The sequence below is a fragment of the Schistocerca cancellata genome, chromosome 12 (assembly GCF_023864275.1).
Source record: "Schistocerca cancellata isolate TAMUIC-IGC-003103 chromosome 12, iqSchCanc2.1, whole genome shotgun sequence".
Lineage (NCBI taxonomy): Eukaryota > Metazoa > Arthropoda > Insecta > Orthoptera > Acrididae > Schistocerca > Schistocerca cancellata.
In genome coordinates this window covers 154104301-154124709 of record NC_064637.1, presented here as the reverse complement: position 1 = coordinate 154124709, position 20409 = coordinate 154104301, and the positions used below count along the sequence as shown (strand labels likewise).

The window sequence follows — 20409 nt, the reverse complement described above, 5'->3', positions numbered from 1 at the left end:
ATTGCGTCGGGGTAGCCGACGCGCGATGACGCCATGTGGTCCGGAGCGGGCAAGAGGTCCATGGCGGAGGACAGCTGGTCACGGGAAGCGATCGGCGGCGCGTGACCCAGGGAGGCGGTTGGCGGCTGCAGCGAGGCGTCCTCTGTGGGCTGCGCCGGCGGCGGCTGCGGCGGCGGCGCGACGCCATGAGGCAAAATGGAAGGCATCGTCGGTAACACCTGGGGATGAGGCGAGCCAGTAGATGGGTCCCCAGGGCGCTGACCGGACGGCTCCGTCGCTGAAAGCAGACGGGGAGCGGCAGAACCCAGGCGACGACAGAGGCGCAGCTGATGGAGATGCCGACGCACCTCACCAGAGGCCCCCAAAACCAAATACATCGCGCGGCCGAGGCGGCGAAGAATGCGCCCTGCGAGCCAACGCCGTGAACCGCGATAGTTGCGATAGAATACAACGTCGCCTGGAGCAAAAGCAGGAGTCTGCCGCTGCACAGGAACCTGATGCGGCGGATGCAGCAAGGACATCAAGGTTCGATGAGGACGACCGTGAAGCAACTCAGCCGGCGAGCGACCATCGCGGGGCTGAGAGCGATACGAAGACAAAAAGAGCAACAACGCGTCCTCCCGAGAATGCGACTCTTTCAACTTCAACATCTGTGACTTGAAAGTCCGGACCAAACGTTCAGCGGCACCGTTTGACTGAGGCGAAAACGGCGCGGATGTCAGATGTTGAATACCATTGGCCTTGCAGAATGACTGAAATTCTGCGGACATGAATTGTGGACCATTGTCAGAAACAATAGTCTGCGGAAGACCTTCAATGCAAAAGATAGCAGACAACGCTTGGATGGTGGCAGAGGACGTCGTGGAAGACATCCGGACAACAAAAGGAAAATTACTGAAGGAATCGACAACAACCAACCATCGAGCATTCCAGAATGGACCAGCAAAATCTATGTGTAAGCGGTGCCAAGGGGAAGCGGCTTTCGGCCAAGCAAAGAATTTCCGCGGCGGTGCGGATTGTTGTTCGGCACACGCCATGCAAGAAGAGCACATATTCGTAATCGCAGCATCGATTCCGAACCAAGTACAGTGCTGACGAGCAAGTTGTTTCGTACGCACTATACCCCAATGTCCTTGGTGGAGAAGCTTTAAGACAGACGACTGTAACGAACGTGGGACCACGACCCTAGACTGATCATTATCAGAACGCAACAACAAAACACCACGTCGTACAAAAAGTCTCTCCTTGTGAGCAAAAAATCTGCGAACCAACGGATCCTCGATCCGTGACTTCGACAAGGGCCATCGCGTAGCAACAAAACGCAAAACGGTAGCAAGGACAGGGTCTGCTGCTGTGGCTGTAGCTACACGACGAAAATCAATCGGAAACGATTCGACCACGTCATCAGTGTCCGCATCAATGAACATGCAAGCAAGTTCGGAAGAATCGAATGCTTTATCCTCAGCAACTGGCAAACGGGACAACGCATCTGCGTTTCCGTGCTTAGCAGCGGAACGATACAAGATATCGTAGCGGTACTGCGAGAGGAAAATAGACCAGCGAATGAATTTCTGCGCTGTACGTGGAGGTACAGGCTTGTTCGGATGAAAAAGCGATGTCAAAGGTTTGTGGTCTGTGATGATGGTAAAGTGACGACCATACAAGAATTCGTGAAACTTCGTAACACCAAACACGAGAGCCAAAGCTTCTTTCTCTATCTGGGAATAATGTCTTTGCGCTGACGAGAGCAATTTGGACGCAAAGGCAATAGGGCGATCATGCGAACCATCTTTGTGCGCAAGCACAGCACCGATCCCGAAATCCGATGCATCTACCATCAACAAAAGGGGTTTCTGGGGATCGAATGGCGTAAGGCAAGTATTTGAAAGCAACGCCGATTTCAATTGGCGAAAGGCGCGTTCGCATTCCGTCGACCAGACGAACGGAACACCTTTACGGCGTAAGCGATGAAGCGGAGCTGAAATTGAAGAGGCATGCGGAATGAAGTTATGGTAGTAATTTATTTTTCCCAACACACTCTGTAGCTGCTTCAAATTCTGCAGCGAAGGCAAGTCCTGTATGGCACGGAGGTGCTCCGGACTCGGATGTATGCCTTGGGCATTAATTACATGGCCCAGATACGGCAAGTCACGAGCAAAAAACACACATTTGTCCTTCCGCAAGCGAAGACCATTCTGTCGCAAGACCTGAAATAGTGTTCTGAGATTTTGTAAATGTTCTGCTTCTGTCTTTCCTGAGATCACTATATCGTCCAGATAGTTAGCTGCAGTAGGGACCGACGCACAAATAGTTTGTAAATATTGCTGAAACAATGCAGGGGCGGATGCACACCCGAATGGCAGTCTTTTGAATCTGTATAGTCCAAGATGCGTGTTAACCACCAATACGCGCTGGGATTCTTCGTCCACCGGTATTTGCAAGTACGCATCTGCTAGGTCCAACTTTGAAAAATATTTTCCCGGGCACAGTTTGTCAAAAAGATCTTCCGGGCGGGGCAAAGGAAAAGTAGCAGTCACTAGTTGTGGATTCACTGTTGCTTTGAAGTCCACGCAAAGTCTCAATTTGCCGGAAGGTTTTTGCAAAATCACTAAGGGTGAGGCCCAGAGAGAAGCCTGCACACGTTCAATGACACCTTGCGATTCTAAATCGTTTAATGTTCTTGCGACCTCATCACGCAATGCGTGGGGAACATTGCGCGCTCTGAAAAATTTCGGTTGCGCGTTGACTGAGTTCCAAATGTGCTTCATAGTTCTTAGCGCAACCAAGGCCCGGTGCAAAAATGTCTGCAAATTCCTCACATAGACTAGAAACACTGGCTGAAGGCACAGTCTGGGTCACTGATAGGACCTGATTCAGTATAGACAAGTTAAACAATTGAAATAAATCTAAACCAAACAAGTTCACTGCAGCAGAAGAACGAAGAACGTAAAACGACACAAGTTTTGTTTGTCCCTTGTATGTTGCAAGAAGGCTGCACTGTCCTAACACAGGGATATGCTGTCCTGAATAACTAGTGAGCTGAACTTTTGCGGCACGCAACGGCGGTGCGCCCAGTTGTTTGTACGTGGCGTGATTGAGCAATGAACTGCAGCTCCGGTATCGAGCTGGAATGGTATCACTTGTCCGGCAAAGTCCAAATCTACAAAAAGTTTATTGTCCTGCGGACGACAAGAGCGATTGTTTTGTGCAACTTGAACAGACACTGGAACAGAATCACGTGCGACGTGACGGGATTGCCGTCGACGTCGACGCACACTTTTTGTGGGACGAACACAGTCACTATTAGAGAGAGGAACACTGGGCGGAGTGGCAGTAACTACATGAATGTCCATGGGCGAAGGTTCCCGAGCCTGAGTGTCCTTGGTGTGATTCCGGCGCGAAGCAAAGGGCCTGGAACGGTTGTGATTGTCTGATCTGAGCTTTTTCTGGCAAACACTTTGAACATGTCCTTTCTTTTGACAGTAAAAGCAAATAGCATGGCGTGACGGGCAATTTTCACGCGAATGTCTAGTTGCACACCGCGGGCATGATTTCACTGCATTTGTGTGCTGGCGAGGCACACCTGGTTTAGAGCGCGGCGGCAGCTGCGTCGAAGTGCGCGAGGGCCGGTTACCGGGCCGCGCAGCGCGTCCAGCGGGCCGGTTAATGTTACACACTGCTGGCGAAGCTTCAAAAGATTCCTGAGCACAGTCAAGTGTGTCTTGCCTATCCAATATGTCTATCACTTGTTGAAGGGAGGGATTAACTAGTTTCAAAATCTGTTCTCTTATGCGAACATCAGAAACGTTCTGTGCTATTGCATCACGCACCATTGTATCTGAATACGGAAGGCCACAGTCACATTCAAATGCGCAGTCCCTAGTAAGGCCTTGCAAAGTTGCAACCCACTCCCGATTAGTTTGACCGGCCGTACGTTTTGTACGAAAGAACGTATACCTTTTTGCAACCACATTAACTGTTTCTTTGAAATAGGCATCTAAAGCCGACACAATTTCGTCGTAGGACAGAGTTGCTACGTCGCGTCGGGGAAACAATTTCACTATCACACGGTACGTTTGCACGCCGACACAAGACAATAAGTGAGGCTGCCGCTCGTTACCTTGAATTCTGTAGGCGGCGAGATGGAATCCAAACTGGCGTGACCACTCCGTCCATGTTTCGTCGTCGGGACGAAATTGACGAAAAGAGGGTGCAACTGCGTGTTGTGGCTGCGGGAACGGCGAAGCGGCGGCGGCCGCATCGTTTTGCAGCGCACGTTGACCCTGGACGAGCTGTCCCAGGGCATCCAATAACGCCTGCGTCTGCTGATTCTGCAAGCGATAAAATTCGGACAGTACATCTGGAGATTGTGGCGAAGCCATGACAAGTAAATGTAAGCAATTAGAAAGAACAAAACCCTTTTTTAACTCGTCGCCAATGTTATGTGTGTCGACAGAAGTGCCGACACAGTGTTATTATGAAGGGGCCGAATAGGGCACGCGTCAACTCACGCCGTCCTGCGTTAAGTCTGAAACAGGATAACTATTGAATGGTAGCAAGAAAAGTACGTAGTTGCTTTATACTTAACTTTTATTCTCTGATGAATACAGCGTTCTTCTTGAGACATTTATACTATAACTCTCAAAGTAGGTAAGGCTAATGGCGCCTTGCTAGGTCGTAGTCATGTGCTTAGCTGAAGGCTATTCTAACTGTCTCTCGGCAAATGAGAGGAAGGCCTCGTACGTCTAGTCGCTAGCAATGTCGTCCGTACAACTGGGGCGAGTGCTAGTCCGTCTTTCTAGACCTGCCATGTGGTGGCGCTAGGTCTGCAAGTACTGATGGCGGCGACACGCGGGTGCGACATGTACTAATGGACCGCGGCCGATTTAAGCTACCACCTAGCAAGTGTGGTGTCTGGCGGTGACACCACAGAAGTCATTCTTCAAGACTGGCTCCTCTTATTATACAAAATGAAAAAACTTCCTGTTTTGCAGTGAACATTTGTAAACAGTGTTAAAAGTAATCTTTTGTATTGGAATATAGCTTTGGAATCAGTTTCTTATGGTTGATGCTGCCATATGCTACTGATGGATCTACTAATGCAATTCCAGTAACTTGCAAGTATTTGACCACGGCATAACTTTCCTGGGCAAAAACCTGACTGGTCATTATCAATGTTTTTATTGGCATCTTGTGAGATCTGATTGATGGTCAACCTTTCTAGGCATTATGCAGTTGGCAAAGAACAGAAACTGGTCAGAAGTGTTTAGGATCTATTGGTTCTTTTCTACGCTTCAGAGTGCTACAACTTTTGTTCAAAGTGTCAGTATACTTGGAGGCATGCATGATACATGCCATGCTGCCTTAGAGTATATTTATTCACAACTGGTTTCGATCATGGACTATCTTCACAGTACTAGCACAAAGAAGGAAACAAAGTGAAAACTTTGAATATCATCACAAGTTACATTTTGATGAGAATTATTAGTTGGAAGAATTAAGTGAACAAAAAATAACTGTTGGGACAACTTTGTACGTCATGCAAGCTATTTAACCAGAAAGGATTTTTTCGTAAGTCCACTTAATTTTTCTGGCTAATTATTTTCACGGAAATGTAATTTGCATTGATATTCACAGTTTTCACTTTGTATCCATTTTTGTGCTAGGTCTGTGAAGATAGTCCATGATCAAAACCAGTTGTGAATAAAAATATTGTAAGACAGCACAAAGTGTGTCATGCATTTCTTCAGGGCTACTATACTGGTTTCGCACCAAATCTTAGGAACATAAAAAGGACCAAATATAGTGTTTAGTTTTGCAAACACTTAAATCAGAATTTCAGCTGCTCGGTTTCCTTCTGTCAGCCAATCATGGCATAGAGCATGTGACATGACTGTGTCACTGTGTGTGAATGGCTGGATAATTCAATGCAAGCTGTGTTAATTTTAGGAATGTTGATTAGTCAGCACTCGGTTCCCTACCAGGGTTCCTCCTGCTTTCACTTCTGTGGCCCTGACCCAAAGGAAATGTAGCTGCAGTTTTTGTCACATTATACTGAATATTGTAAGGTAATTGTACTAAATAAAATACATATCTTAAAAGATTAAGCTTACCGTATTTACTCGAGTCTAAGCCGCACTCGAATCTAAGCTGCACCTGAAATTTGAGACTTGAAATTCAAGGGGAGAGAAAAGTTTCAGGCCGCATCTCCAAATCGAAACAAAGTTGGTCCACTGTAATATGAGACAATTTAGGTCGAATGAATGACGATACAGCTACAGTAGTTTGGTTCGAATCGTAAGCTTAGCAGTTAAGCTTTACCAGGTAGCCATTGCTATGCGTCGGGCGCTCCGTCCATATTTATACGGGTACCCTTCCTTTTTCACGTGCTTCGTCTGCTTTGAATTGATTGCTTATTTTTCTTTCATCTGATAAGCGCAGTTTTCTTTGTTATAGGTATTTATGTCGCTCTACGCTGAATATGCATTACTGTACTGTGTCATGCTTTGTTTGTCGTACTCTGATACTGCGTGTTTATGGCCTGTCGCCGATCGCGGCATGGCTTGCTTTTGTGTGCGCTACCGCCGCTTACAAAAAAAAAAGAGAGAGAGAGAGAGAGAGGGAGGGAGAGAGAGAGAGAGAGGAATCGTCTCATTAGCGAAACAATGGCAAGAGACTGCTACTTGTTGTTACTTACACTGCTGCTTTCTTTGATAATGATCAACAAGAACCAAATAATAGACTAATTATGATAGAAGATGTTCTGAACGAGAGTTATAAAAAAATAGCGAAAATTTTTCTCCGTTTGCAAATCTTTGCAGACGCCTCTTTAGTACATTACATTCTGCACAGAAATTAGAGTCATCTTAGATTTAAAAATCTAGTCAATTGCCTCACTTCATTTCTGACTGTATCACTGTTTAGCATAAGAATAATACGAATATAAACATGACATGATATGTACATTCTTCCGCGTTTGCTGTTGTCTCACTCTAGTTTTGTGGTTTATTACGCAGACAGGATTTAAATGAGATAGCAGCAAACACGAAACAATACATGGCAAAATGTTTAGATTCATATTATTCTTATGGTGACGAGAATACTGCATGTGATTCACATTTTATAAAAGTTGCTATTAGCAACCATCTCTTCTCACAGGTAGGAAAAAATTCAGAATGTAGAGTTGGCCATATTGACAAACATCCTAAACATTCTTGCCAGTCGGGTTTTCGTAGTACATTGAAATGCTGCTACATTCGAAAATGAACAGTACGGAATTTGTATTTACTTCGTTGGATAATGTATGAAAATGCAGTCAAAACTCGGCGCGGAGAAAATAAGCTTGTCTTCCACCTTTTTCTAAAAAAAATTATTTACTGTCGCAGAGGTTTTGGCGCCAGTATTTATCTTTGTGCCTACAAAGCATGCCTGTGTAGCGCTACATATATTTGACGGCAGAACTAAGTTCTGGCGGCACCCACCGACATTTTTAAGAACTTCCGCTTGCTTTGCACTCGATTCTAAGCCGCAGGCGGTTTTTTGGATTACAAAAACCGGAAAAAAAGTGCGGCTTAGATTAGAGTAAATACGGTATTCATTAGTAATACTGTAGAACCCTGTGGCAGTGTACACTGACTTAGCAAACATCATGGGATAGTGGGGCACAGATGCCACAGGTGTGTTGTATACGCACCCTACTCCCTCCGTGTCGGCTGCAGTAGTATAGGAGGCCTTCTGAGAAGTGGTTGTGCAAGTGATTTGTGTAACATGTGATGACGTCATGAGCTAATGCCTCCCAAACGGATGGGAATTTCGATCTCGGCAGTGGTGCACGAATTCCACTTCACATCTTCAACCGTATCCAGGGTGTATCATGAATGGTCCAGCCACCCTCAATGACTGTGACAGGAGACATCTGAGACAGGTCGTCAATAGTGACAGAAGAGCAACAGTGCAACAGATACAGCTCAATTCAACATAGCATGTGCTAGGAACATCCCCCAGTGGACAGTTCATACAAACACGGATTCTGTGGGGGTGTGGGAGCCACTGCTGCACAATGTCACTGGGCATAACGGCTTGCATTTGTTGCCACTCACTAGAGATGGACACTGGAACAATGGCATAATATGATATGATCAGACAAGTCACAATTTCGACTGCGCTGTGCTGATGGGAGGCACCATTTGTGGCAGACCACATAAATCGATGGATCCCATCTGACAAGAAGGTTTAGTCCAAGGTGGTGACGTCTCTGATAAGGTAGGGGGTGCATTTTCCTGGTATGGATGGACCCCCAAATTGTTCTGGAAGGTACTTTGAATGGTCCACGGTATGTTGAGCTGCTCGAGGACCATCTGCACCCATTTTTGGCCTTCCAACACCCTGACTGTTCTGCTTTGTTTAAAGTTGATAACGCAATGCCACATCGCTTCCACGTCACCCAGAAATGATTCCAGGAATGTGCAGGGGAGATCCGAAGATTGTGACGGCCCCCTGGGAGCCCAAATTTGAACCCCATCGAACATATCTGGGGTGTCACGGAATGCAGGCTCCGTGCCGTTTTTCCTGTACCCGTGAACAGACCGGAATTGGCTGTCTCTTTGCAAGTGATTTGGTGTCACCTGCTTCCCGAGAAGTACCAGGGACTTGTAGACTCATTTGCATGGCATTTCATTATAGTCTGCTGGGCCACAGGAGGCTCCAAGCATTACTTGGTGCCTCTCATCATGACATTTGCTAAGTCAGTCTATTAAATGAAATTTACCTATAGATAGCTGCTGGAGATTACTACAGTGTTGGCACTACACATACTTTTTTTATGATTATTGCAACCCTATACGAGTAACACATGTCTGACAATTTTGCCTGCAGGAGTGTGTCGGTGCCTACCCGGCTGGACAGGTGTCAACTGTTCGCTGCCATGCCCAGAGAACACGTATGGCATGAACTGCAGCCAGCACTGCAAGTGCCAGAACGGTGGGAAGTGCCGCCGCAACGATGGTGCGTGCCACTGTGCTGCCGGCTGGATGGGGGAACACTGCACCAAAGGTGAGGATGGGGCAGGACCCTCTGGTATTGGCCTCACACCTACTACAATATTAGACCAATTTTATCCAAAATTCGTCTTTCAAAAAATCTTATACTCGTAGATTAAACTATTGCTGCTGAGGTTAACATTTTTACGTTCTTTAATAGGGTTCATAGGGGTTGTCTTACATTTGCAGATGAAGCTTTGGCCACTGAGGTCACATGCAGATTTGTTTTGAAGAATTCATAAGGCCAGGGCTTGTGTTCAAGAGGCTCTCGATTTCCCAACATGCCAAAGCACTTGATACAGTATTAACAGTGCTCGAACAATAGTGTGACACTTGATTCGTGCGGTGCTTATGCGAGAGATACGCGAGAAACTATGAACTAGCCACTACTTTTGTGAAACACTGAAGGATATAGCACTAAATTCTATTATCTTATAAACTCTTGCTGTAACTGAACAGTTTGTAACAAAAGTTCTCGTACATGTATTAATACCCTGTTCAAATATTAATGCTGCTTTTTAAGTAAATGTAACATAAAAAAAAAACCATGAACCATGGACCTTGCCGTTGGTGGGGAGGCTTGCGTGCCTCAACGATACAGATAGCTGTACCGCAGGTGTAACCACAACGGAGGGATATCTGTTGAGAGGCCTGACAAACATGTGGTTCCTGAAGAGGGGCAGCAGCCTTTTCAGTAGTTGCAGGGGCAACAGTCTCGATGATTGACTGATCTGGCCTTGTAACACTAACCAAAATGGCCTTGGTGCGCTGGTACTGCGAGCGGCTGAAAGCAAGGGGAAACTACAGCCGTAATTTTTCCCAAGGGCATGCAGCTCTACTGTATGATTAAATGATGATGGCGTCCTCTTGGGTAAAATATTCCGGAGGTAAAATAGTCCCCCATTCGGATCTCTGGGTGGGGACTACTCAGGAGTAAGTCGTTATCAGGAGAAAGAAAACTGGCATTCTACAGATCAGAGCGTGGGATGTCAGATCCCTTAATTGGGCAGGTAGGTTAGAAAATTTAAAAAGGGAAATGGATAGGTTAAAGTTAGATATAGTGGGAATTAGTGAAGTTCGGTGGCAGGAGGAACAAGACTTCTGGTCAGGTGAATACAGGGTTATAAATACAAAATCAAATAGGGGTAATGCAGGAGTAGGTTTAATAATGAATAAAAACGTAGGTGTACGGGAAAGCTACTACAAATAGCATAGTGAACGCATTATTGTGGCCAAGATAGACTCGAAGCCCACGCCTACTACAGTAGTACAAGTTTATATGCCAACTAGCTCTGCAGATGACAAAGAAATTGATGAAATTTATGATGAGATAAAAGAAATTATTCAGGTAGTGAAGGGAGACGAAACTTTAATAGTCATGGGTGACTGGAATTCGAGAGTAGGAAAAGGGCGAGAAGGAAATGTAGTGGGTGAATATGGATTGGGGGAGAGAAATGAAAGAGGAAGCCGCCTGGTAGAATTTTGCGCAGAGCATAACTTAATCATAGCTAATACTTGGTTTAAGAGTCATGAAAGAAGGTTGTATACATGGAAGAACCCTGGAGATACTAAAAGGATAGATTATATAATGGTAAGACAGAGATTTAGGAACCAGGTTTTAAATTGTAAGACATTTCCAGGGGCGGATGTGGACTCTGATCACAATCTATTGGTTATGAACTGTAGATTAAAACTGAAGAAACTGCAAAAAGATGGGAATTTAAGGAGATGGGACCTGGATAAACTGAAAGAATCAGAGATTGGACAGAGTTTCAGGGAGAGCATAAGGGAACAATTGACAGGAATGGGGGAAAGAAATACAGTAGAAGAAGAATGGGTAGCTTTGAGGGATGAAATAGTGAAGGCAGCAGAGGATCAAATTGGTAAAAAGACGAGGGCTAGTAGAAACCCTTGGGTAACAGAAGAAATATTGAATTTAATTGATGAAAGGAGAAAATATAAAAATGCAGTAAAAGAAGCAGGCAAAAAGGAATACAAACGTCTCAAAAATGAGATCGACAGGAAGTGCAAAATGGCTAAGCAGGGATGGCTAGAGAACAAATGTAAGGATGTAGAGGCTTATCTCACTAGGGGTAAGATAGATACTGTCTACAGGAAAATTAAAGAGACCTTTGGAGAAAGGAGAACCACTTGCATGAATATCAAGAGCTTTGATGGAAACCCAGTTCTAAGCAAAGAAGGGAAAGCAGAAAGGTGGAAGGAGTATATAGAGGGCCTATACAAGGACGATGTACTTGAGGACAATATTATGGAAATGGAAGAGGATGTAGATGAAGATGAAATGGGAGATATGATATTGCGTGAAGAGTTTGACAGAGCACTGAAAGACCTGAGTCGAAACAAGGCCCCCAGAGTAGACAACATTCCATTAGAACTACTGACAACCTTGGGAGAGCCAGTCCTGACAAAACTCTACCATCTGGTGAGCAAGATGTATGAGACAGGCGAAATACCCTCAGACTTCAAGAAGAATATAATAATCCCAATCCCAAAGAAAGCAGGTGTTTACAGATGTGAAAATTATTGAACTATCAGTTTAATAAGTCACAGCTGCAAAATAATAATGCGAATTCTTTACAGACGAATGGAAAAACTGATAGAAGCCAACCTCGGGGAAGATCAGTTTGGATTCCGTAGAAATGGGAACATGTGAGGCAATACTGACCATACGACTTATCTTTGAAGAAAGATTAAGGAAAGGCAAACCTACGTTTCTAGCATTTGTAGACTTAGGGAAAGCTTTTGACAATGTTGATTGGAATACTCTCTTTCATATTCTGAAGGTGGCAGCAGTAAAATACAGGGAGCGAAAGGCTATTTATAATTTGTACAGAAACCAGATGGCAGTTATAAGAGTTGAGGGACATGAAAGGGAAGCAGTGGTTGGGAAGGGAGTGAGACAGGGTTGTAGCCTATCCCCGATGTTATTCAATCTGTATATTGAGCAAGAAATAAAGGAAACAAAAGAAAAGTTCGGAGTAAGTATTAAAATCCACAGAGAAGATATAAAAACTTTGAGGTTCGCTGATGACATTGTAATTCTGTCAGAGACAGCTAAGGACTTGGAAGAGCAGTTGAACGGAATGGACAGTCTTGAAAGGAGGGTATAAGATGAACATCAACAAAAGCAAAACGAGGATAATGGAATGTAGTCGAATTAATTCGGGTGATACTGAGGGAATTAGATTAGGAAATGAGACACTTAAAGTAGTAAAGGAGTTTTGGTATTTGGGGAGCAAAATAACTGATGACGGTCGAAGTAGAGAGGATATAAAATGTAGACTGGCAATGGGAAGGAAAGCGTTTCTGAAGAAGAAAAATTTGTTAACATCGAGTATAGATTTAAATGTGAGGAAGTCGTTTCTGAAAGTATTTGTATGGAGTGTAGCCATGTATGGAAGTGAAACATGGACGATAAATAGCTTAGACAAGAAGAGAATAGAAGCTTTTGAAATGCGGTGCTACGGAAGAATGCTGAAGATTAGATGGGTAGATCACATAACTAATGAGGGGGTATTGAATAGAATTGGGGAGAAGAGAAATTTGTGGCACAACTTGACTAGAAGAAGGGATCGGTTGGTAGGACATGTTCTGAGGCATCAAGGGATCACCAATTTAGTATTGGAGGGCAGCGAGGAGGGTAAAAATCGTAGAGGGAGACCAAGAGATGAATACACTAAGCAGATTCAGAAGGATGTAGGCTGCAGTAGGTACTGGGAGATGAAGAAGCTTGCATAGGATAGAGTAGCATGGAGAGCTGCTTCAAACCAGTCTCAGGACTGAAGAACACAACAACAACAACAACAACAACAACAACAACATTCAAAAGTGGAAATTTTGGTCTTCAAAAAACATTATTTGATTCTAAACACAGATCAATATTTTACTCGATTATGAGAGACTGTGATGATTTTGTAAGTGGTTGCAAATGAGAAATTCGGTCACTGTTCGCGTATTAGAATACCAGTTTACATTACCAGCTTTTGAACAGCTTTAAAACACTTGAGGGTGATTTTCAGATGAAACAAGAGAGAAAATTAATTGAGAATGAAATCTCTAACAAATGAAATAAATCAAATTAAAGTGACTAATTGTTGTCCCAAGAATAAATTAAAGTGGCAAGATCTGTCATGGAGATAGTAACACTACATCACTGGACGATTGGGACTTCAAGAATTATTTATGTATTAGTCATTGTTATTACATATGACTAGCACTGTAGAAGATACTGCAGTCTGTGTTTCATAGTTGCTCAGGCACAGTGGGCAGAAGGCTTGCAGGGGAACAGTTATACCAGCCTGGCTGCCAACTCAGTTAAGTGCAGGGAGGGACTAGTGAGCAGGCAGCAAATTATGTCATGTTGCCAACCATGGAAATCTATACACTGTTCTTTGGCTTTTTAGGAACATCTACCATGTTTAACATGAAGTTTGCATGAGTATATTTGTAGTCTGGATTGAACTGACTTTAAAAATTGACAAATACCAAACAATGGTACTCATTTCTGCAGCAGATGGTAAAATTCTAGATAGGGCCCAGTGGCATGCACATGTGTTTAGTGCTGCAATGTTGTTGATGCTCATCGTGACATACGACGGGAACGAAAGGGTGTGTGTTAGCTGCTGGTTCTACACAGCACAGCCAGTGAGAGAACAGTGGACATATGATATGTTTGGAAGCAAGAGACATTGCAACATTCCCACATCAGTACTTGGATAAAAACAGCTGTGTTTTCAGGTCCCACTGCAACCAGAACCTTAGAAATTGCAACATATTTGAAAGAAACGGTGATCATGAAGATATAAATTTCAGAGTTGTACTGTTAAGATAATGATGATTAAAAATAGTGATACCATAGATGACAGGGTTGGTAAGCGAAAAACGTAGAAAAGAAAATGCTCCACAGATTAATGTGAACAATTTATTTTTGGTTATTTTTTTCTCCTTGTATTACCAAAATGTAGACAGTCAATAAATGGTACAAATTTAGGTTAGGTGCAATGTTACCTTTTTAGGCAGATACTTTGTCAATAAAACAGTTTGTAATTTTGATCAGTCTGAATATATTAGATTTTTTTTTCCAAGAAGCCTCTTGAAAAAAAGGGGGTCACCTTATAATCATTTTCATCTTATACTTGGGTAAATACAGTACATATGTTCACTATGTTTCAGCCTGAAGTTCCAAGGATGTATGTTGTACATTCTTCACTGCCAGCTTTCATAGCCCTCATTCAAATAAATGTTTTACATTATTATACAGGGTGGAGGAAACTAACCAATAATAAGATCAGAGTGGCCTAGGGAATGTCACATCGAGCATTGTTTTCAAAAGCGTCGAATTGTCCGATACTTGCCCTTGGCATTGACCTGTGACATCATCAAGATAGTGTACACTTCCATTTCGTTCTTACACAGTGTGACATCACAGATGCTATCAGATGAAAACAATCTGATTATATATATTATAATCAAAATGATTTGAAGAGAACGTGAAACTATTGGGAACAATCATGGGAATTAGGGGACAAAAAAAAAAAAAAAAATGAAATTCCCAATAAAAAATACATAGCCAGACAAAACTTACAAAAAAACCAGTACAACAACATTACACAAAATTGGTTTCACCAACTTTTAACACACTTAATAGATAAACTGAACTCTACAGTACCTACACACAAATAAATTAAAAAAAAATTGTACTGAAAACTTCACTTGACACATACAGTTCAAACAAAGTTAATGTTTTCATAAAACCACAGCTTGCTCCAAAAGCTTATACCAAATACTTCATATGACCTATATAGCTACAAAAAACTCCACAATAAGGAAAAAAAAAAAAAAAAAATTTGCTGTGGAAATTGCAGGGCTGCTATATATGATTCACTTGTTTTGAAAAGTCTATATTTTCTGAAGTATTACATGTACAAATATGATTGATACATCAATAGAACTGTAGAATCAATGAGTTTTCATTGTAGCCACAGCTGGAGTTATAACTGCAGTGCCTTGACAAAATGGCAACAAAGAAAGAAAGAGAACATTTCGTCTCCAAGCTGATATTCAGCAATGAAACAATTTTCCATTTATCTAGAAAGATTAATCACCAAAATGTGAGTGTGTGGAGCACTGAAAATCCTCATGAAATTGTGGCATATGAATGAGATTTGGTGATGGTTAATATTTTCTGTGGAGACAAAGTTGTATGGGCCATTTTTCTTCTGTGAGGAGACTGTGACAGGCACCTCTTAGCCTGGTATGTTGCAGTTGTAGTTGTTTCCACAACTGACTGCTGATTACAAAAATTGTATCTATGAACAAAAGGAGAAATCCTCTCATTTGACCGCCAATGTTCTTTGCTACCTAAATGATGAACTTCTGCATAGCTGGATGGGGTGTAGTTGTGAAGATAATTTGGCTCTGTTCCCTTGGCTCCCAGGTCACCTGACCTGACATCTTGTGACTTTTTCCTTTGGAGGTACATTAAGGACCATATTTATGCACCCCTATTGCCAGGAACTCTGGAACAGGTCAGGGAATGCATCAATGCTGCTGTGATGATTATTGCTAGGATGTTATTACATGAGGCATGGAACAAACTTGATTGTTGCTTGGATGTGTGTCGTGATCAAAGGGGCACTCTTGTTGAATGCAAAATACAGACTTTGTGAGTTTACAATTCTATTTGTGCATCAGTATTCTTTGTACAAGTAATAATTCAGAAAGTATAGTGTTTTGAAAATAAATGGATCAGTTATAGAAGCCCTGTATTGCTGAAAATCTCATTTAACCAAAACAGCTACAACAGATTTCATAATATGAAAAAACCAAATCTCACTGATCTATTACCAAAAACCTGATTTGAGTGAAATAGCAAGAACACACTTTAAGATTCCCACCATTCTTCATTAATCATTATTAACTGCAACTAATAACACAACACACACATTCGTAAAAAAATTCCATTAACTCTGTATACAATTAAAACACAACTGTGCATATATACACTAATTAAATGCACATACCATATATTCAGTGTCATAACCACAACAATTACAAATGCAAAGAGGAAATTAAATTGCCAACCATTAACAACATACTGATTTAACAGTTCCTCTGCACTAGGCCAGTCATGCAGCAACAGCACTCAAAAGCAACTTTGAAACATCATCACTTGACGTAAAGCATGACACCATATACTACACAATGTCCTCTTCAAAACATGTCCATTTCAACTATGCTGTACAACCATGCAACCATGATGTCATATAATACAATGCAGTTACATCCTGAACCAAAGATAGTGACAGGTACAGCCCATTTTGGTTGACTCAAGCTTTCCAGATAACTGTAGTTCAGAAATGAACTGCTGTGGCACTGTGACCAAAAAATGTAGTCAGTCGGTGATGAGTGCACACTAAACTGGAGCCACACAAACGAGTAATAGTTATCCACGGTTTCAGTACACACTTGGTGACATTGCAGTGGTTATTGTGCAGCAGTGCTGGATTGGAAGGGAACCAGTATGGACATAAGCAGAAGAAATAGGGTAGTGTGGTTGCTATACAATAAAGCAGTGATAATTCTGTAGCAGCTGAAATAACAGAATTTATATTAAACTGTTGTTACGGGCTGAAAATTTGTGCATTCAGATGAAAGGCATCGTACCAGGGAGTAAAGTATTTGCCAGTTAGGACCATTTAAACTTTTGAGTGGCCACATTTGAGCAAAAATGCCACCATTAGCAAACAAATATAGAAAGTTTAACAGCTCTACTTTCCTTTATCATATTTCTGCTGATACAATTTTGCAGCAAAATGCTCACAGAACTTTCTGCCACTTGAGATTACGTGGCTCTCCTCTTAATCTTATCACGGTACTCATTGCTACACAAAGCCATAGTTCATATTCAAACCAGTTGCATGCGTGGCATACAGGTGATGGCTATTGCTGGTATGGCCAACACTTGTGCGCTGCCCAATTCTCCCGTGACGACAACTGCTTCGTAGCCATCGGGGAGACTGTTGCAAAGCAGCCGCGGTTGATGAGCACAATTCTCTCGCTGCGCCTTTGTGAAGAGTCCGCAGCTTCCCTGTTGTAGTGTGTGGCTCCATTGTTTCACACAAACAGGTGCGAGGAAACAAAGCTGTGCGTGCGCGGTCGTAAGTTGCTCTTGTTTGTCGAGCCTAAGTGTGCACGTTTCAGCTCAATTGCTCCAGCTAATACCTGTTATGCTTAAAAGTGCACTTGTAATTAAATTAGCTGAAGTTAATATTTTCAGATAAACAGACAGACGCAGGCATACTTTAAATTCCAGTCCATGGCTGGGTACATGAGATGTGAATTTCCTGTGATGTTTACTGTGTAGCACATGACTATTAATCCAGCTACACGAAAAGCACCATAGTGCCAGTAATTTGCTAAGATGGTAAGTTGTACTGCAGAAACAGCAGTGCCATAAGATGTGGTATTGTAAGGAGCAGTGTTATTAATAATCAAATTGAAAAGTCACACAGAGAACAAGAATGTTCGCCCAGTGGAGCACAGTAACCAACAACATAACAGCAGCAGCTTAGTCAGACAAAACTGCATTGCTAGACACACACAAAAATGTTTGCATACCAGACAAACTTACATAGTCTCATCACTAATTGGTTGTAGTTTTCTAGCTGTATCTCCACAGTAATCCAATTCTGACCATATAGTTATATGGAAACATTACTTGGTTCAGCATCCCCTACCCTGTTGCCCTTTTTGTTGTTAGGCCTCATTTCCACAGACACAGTTACATGAATTATATTGGTTACATACTATCTTTTGTGACCACAATAAAAGATTTATTTAGTCCACACCTATTTCACTTTATTTAAAAGCATCTTCAGTGCTCTTTGCAAGAATGTGTTTTTTCTTAAAAATCTATTTGCCAGGAATGTAAACTGACCTCATGTTTTAAATTAGTACTGTTAAAGAGTATTAAATGGCAGTTCATTATTAATCACAGTTTTTTGTTTTGTTCTTCATTCCTAATGTTGTTGTTCTTCATTCCTAATGTTGTGCTACACAAAGGTGTTTGATTTTAGTACACAGAATTTCATGGGCCCTAACTTGAAAACAAAAATATATTCAGTGTCAGTGAAATTATTGTCCTAAAACTGAACACCTGTTTGTGGAACATCATTAGGAATTTAGTAGAAACAACAAGTCATTAGAAATAATTGTAATCTATACTGCTAAATCACTCTCCTGGAACTGTGGTGCCAGTTACAGTGTATGGGCAACAAAAATATGATTTTCAATATTTTGCATAAGTACTGGTGGAATCTAAAAATTCAAAATGCTGTCATAACCTACTCATTAAGAGGTGTAATATTATGTTAAAAATTTACTCAATAAGACAAGTATTACAGGTAGATATTGTGTGTGTCTGTCTTGGGGTAACTGACGGTGCACAAATACCTGGAAATCATTCATCCAAAGTTTGAGAATGACAGCACTTAGTGACTTCCAACAGAGATTACACATAATTAAAAAAAAAAGATGAATTCAAGAAAACTGCAACTTCTGTATTTAAAATATATGTAAGTTATAGGTCTTTTTGTATATTCATGTTCCATTTTTCCACAAATTTCATGATTAGTTTTGCAGAAAATTGTTTGGGTCATAGGTGTCAAATATCTACAAAGAACTGACATAAACATTATTCATATATTATTGGAATATTTTCGAGATTTTTACAGAATTATGTAAAAAGGAACCAGAGAGAAAGTGCTTGCATGTTCCAAAAGTCTACCGCTGTTTTTATTTGTATGTTTTCATTTTCTTCCTTGCTATACATATTTATTAAAAAGATATAGCACAAGTTATTAGAACAGTATTGTTATGATCAAACTTTTACTATTGTGGATGACACATTTGTGTAGTTACACAAAAGATATGTGTGCCTGTCTGTCTCCGCAATGTGTATAATGTGAATTTTTAAATTTATTTATTTTCTTTTTTTCGTTTTTCCAGTCTGCCCTGAAGGTTATTATGGAGATCACTGCATGAAACCATGTGAATGCAAGAATGAGAACTTTATCTGTCATGCAGTTGATGGTTGTGTGTGCCGCCATGCATACACAGGTAAGGAATGTATTTGATAACTTCTGACAAACTACTCCGTAACAATAGTCCACCTCATTTTGTGTATACGTAGGTTGGAACTTAAATAGTGGCAACACTGCTATGGACACACTATGAAATGGAATATACTATTGTCACTGATAGCACACATTGACATACCTACCTTACCTCCAAGCAAATGGACTCACACATCCCACGTCACCAGCATGCACACAGTCAAGGGAAGCACAGTCACGTTTGAGCGAGCACTCTAACGTAATGGTGTCGCTATGTTTTCGAAACAGGAACAACGTAGTTGGATCAAAATTGAATGTGCCAGAGGTCGTACAGCATGACAGTGTCATCTAGGTCTTCAAGAGGCATGTGGGGCATCGGCATTGCCGTACAGAACAGTGGCACGTTGGGTAAAAGCCTTCAATGAAGCTCAGAAAACTGTGGTAGGCATGCATTGGGCAGGTCGTCCTAGCGTCTCTGAAGGAGAAGTGCATGTTGTTGCCGCATTAGTGGACAGTGATTGACACCATACAATTCGTGAGCTCACCCACGAAACTGGATTAGCGCATACGACTGTACTTCGCATCCTGAAGGAACGCCTGGGCATGTGAAAAATTGCATCACGATGGGTTCTGCATGACTTGACGGAAATGCAGAAATGGATGCGTTATGATGCTGCTCAGACGCACTTGGAGCACTATGAGCGTGAAGGAGAGGCTTTCTTGCGCTGTATTGTCACACTGGATGAGACATGGGCCACATTGTATGAGCCAAAACCGAAATGCCAATCCAAAAAATGACGTCAATATGGGTCGCTGCAAAAGTCAAAAGTGTGCCAGAGCACCAGTATGGTGAAAGTTATGGTGATTCTCATGTACGACTGTGGTGGTGTTATCCTAACGCGTTACGTTCCTCCATGGCAGACAGTCAGTGCACAGTATTACTGTTCATTTTTGGAGCATCACCTGCGACCAGCTTTGCGAAAGAAGCAGCTACAATTTCTGTGCAACCCACCCATCATCTTGCACGACAATGTGCGGGCATATACACCGCAAGCTGTGGCTCCTCTGTTCGGTCGATGGGACTGGGAAGTACTGCACCATCCACCGTACTCCGTGGACTTAAGTCCTTGTGACTTTGATTTGATTCCGAAGATGAAGGAACCACTTTGTGGCTTTCACTTCAGAACTGTTACAGAGGTTCAATAGCCAGTAGACCACTCCATTCGCACCATCAA

At 42.3% G+C, this 20409-nt stretch overlaps 1 protein-coding gene across 2 annotated transcripts in view; it reads left to right on the top strand.

Annotated features, from left to right (window-relative positions):
* The window catches only part of LOC126109414 (protein draper), a 450571-nt gene that overhangs the window by 412712 nt on the left and 17450 nt on the right, over positions 1-20409 (top strand). For both annotated transcript variants that reach the window (XM_049914450.1, XM_049914449.1), the window contains 2 exons: positions 8875-9051; positions 19068-19178. In XM_049914450.1, coding sequence (XP_049770407.1) covers positions 8875-9051; positions 19068-19178 — 288 coding nt within the window. The remainder of the gene's footprint in view (positions 1-8874; positions 9052-19067; positions 19179-20409) is intronic.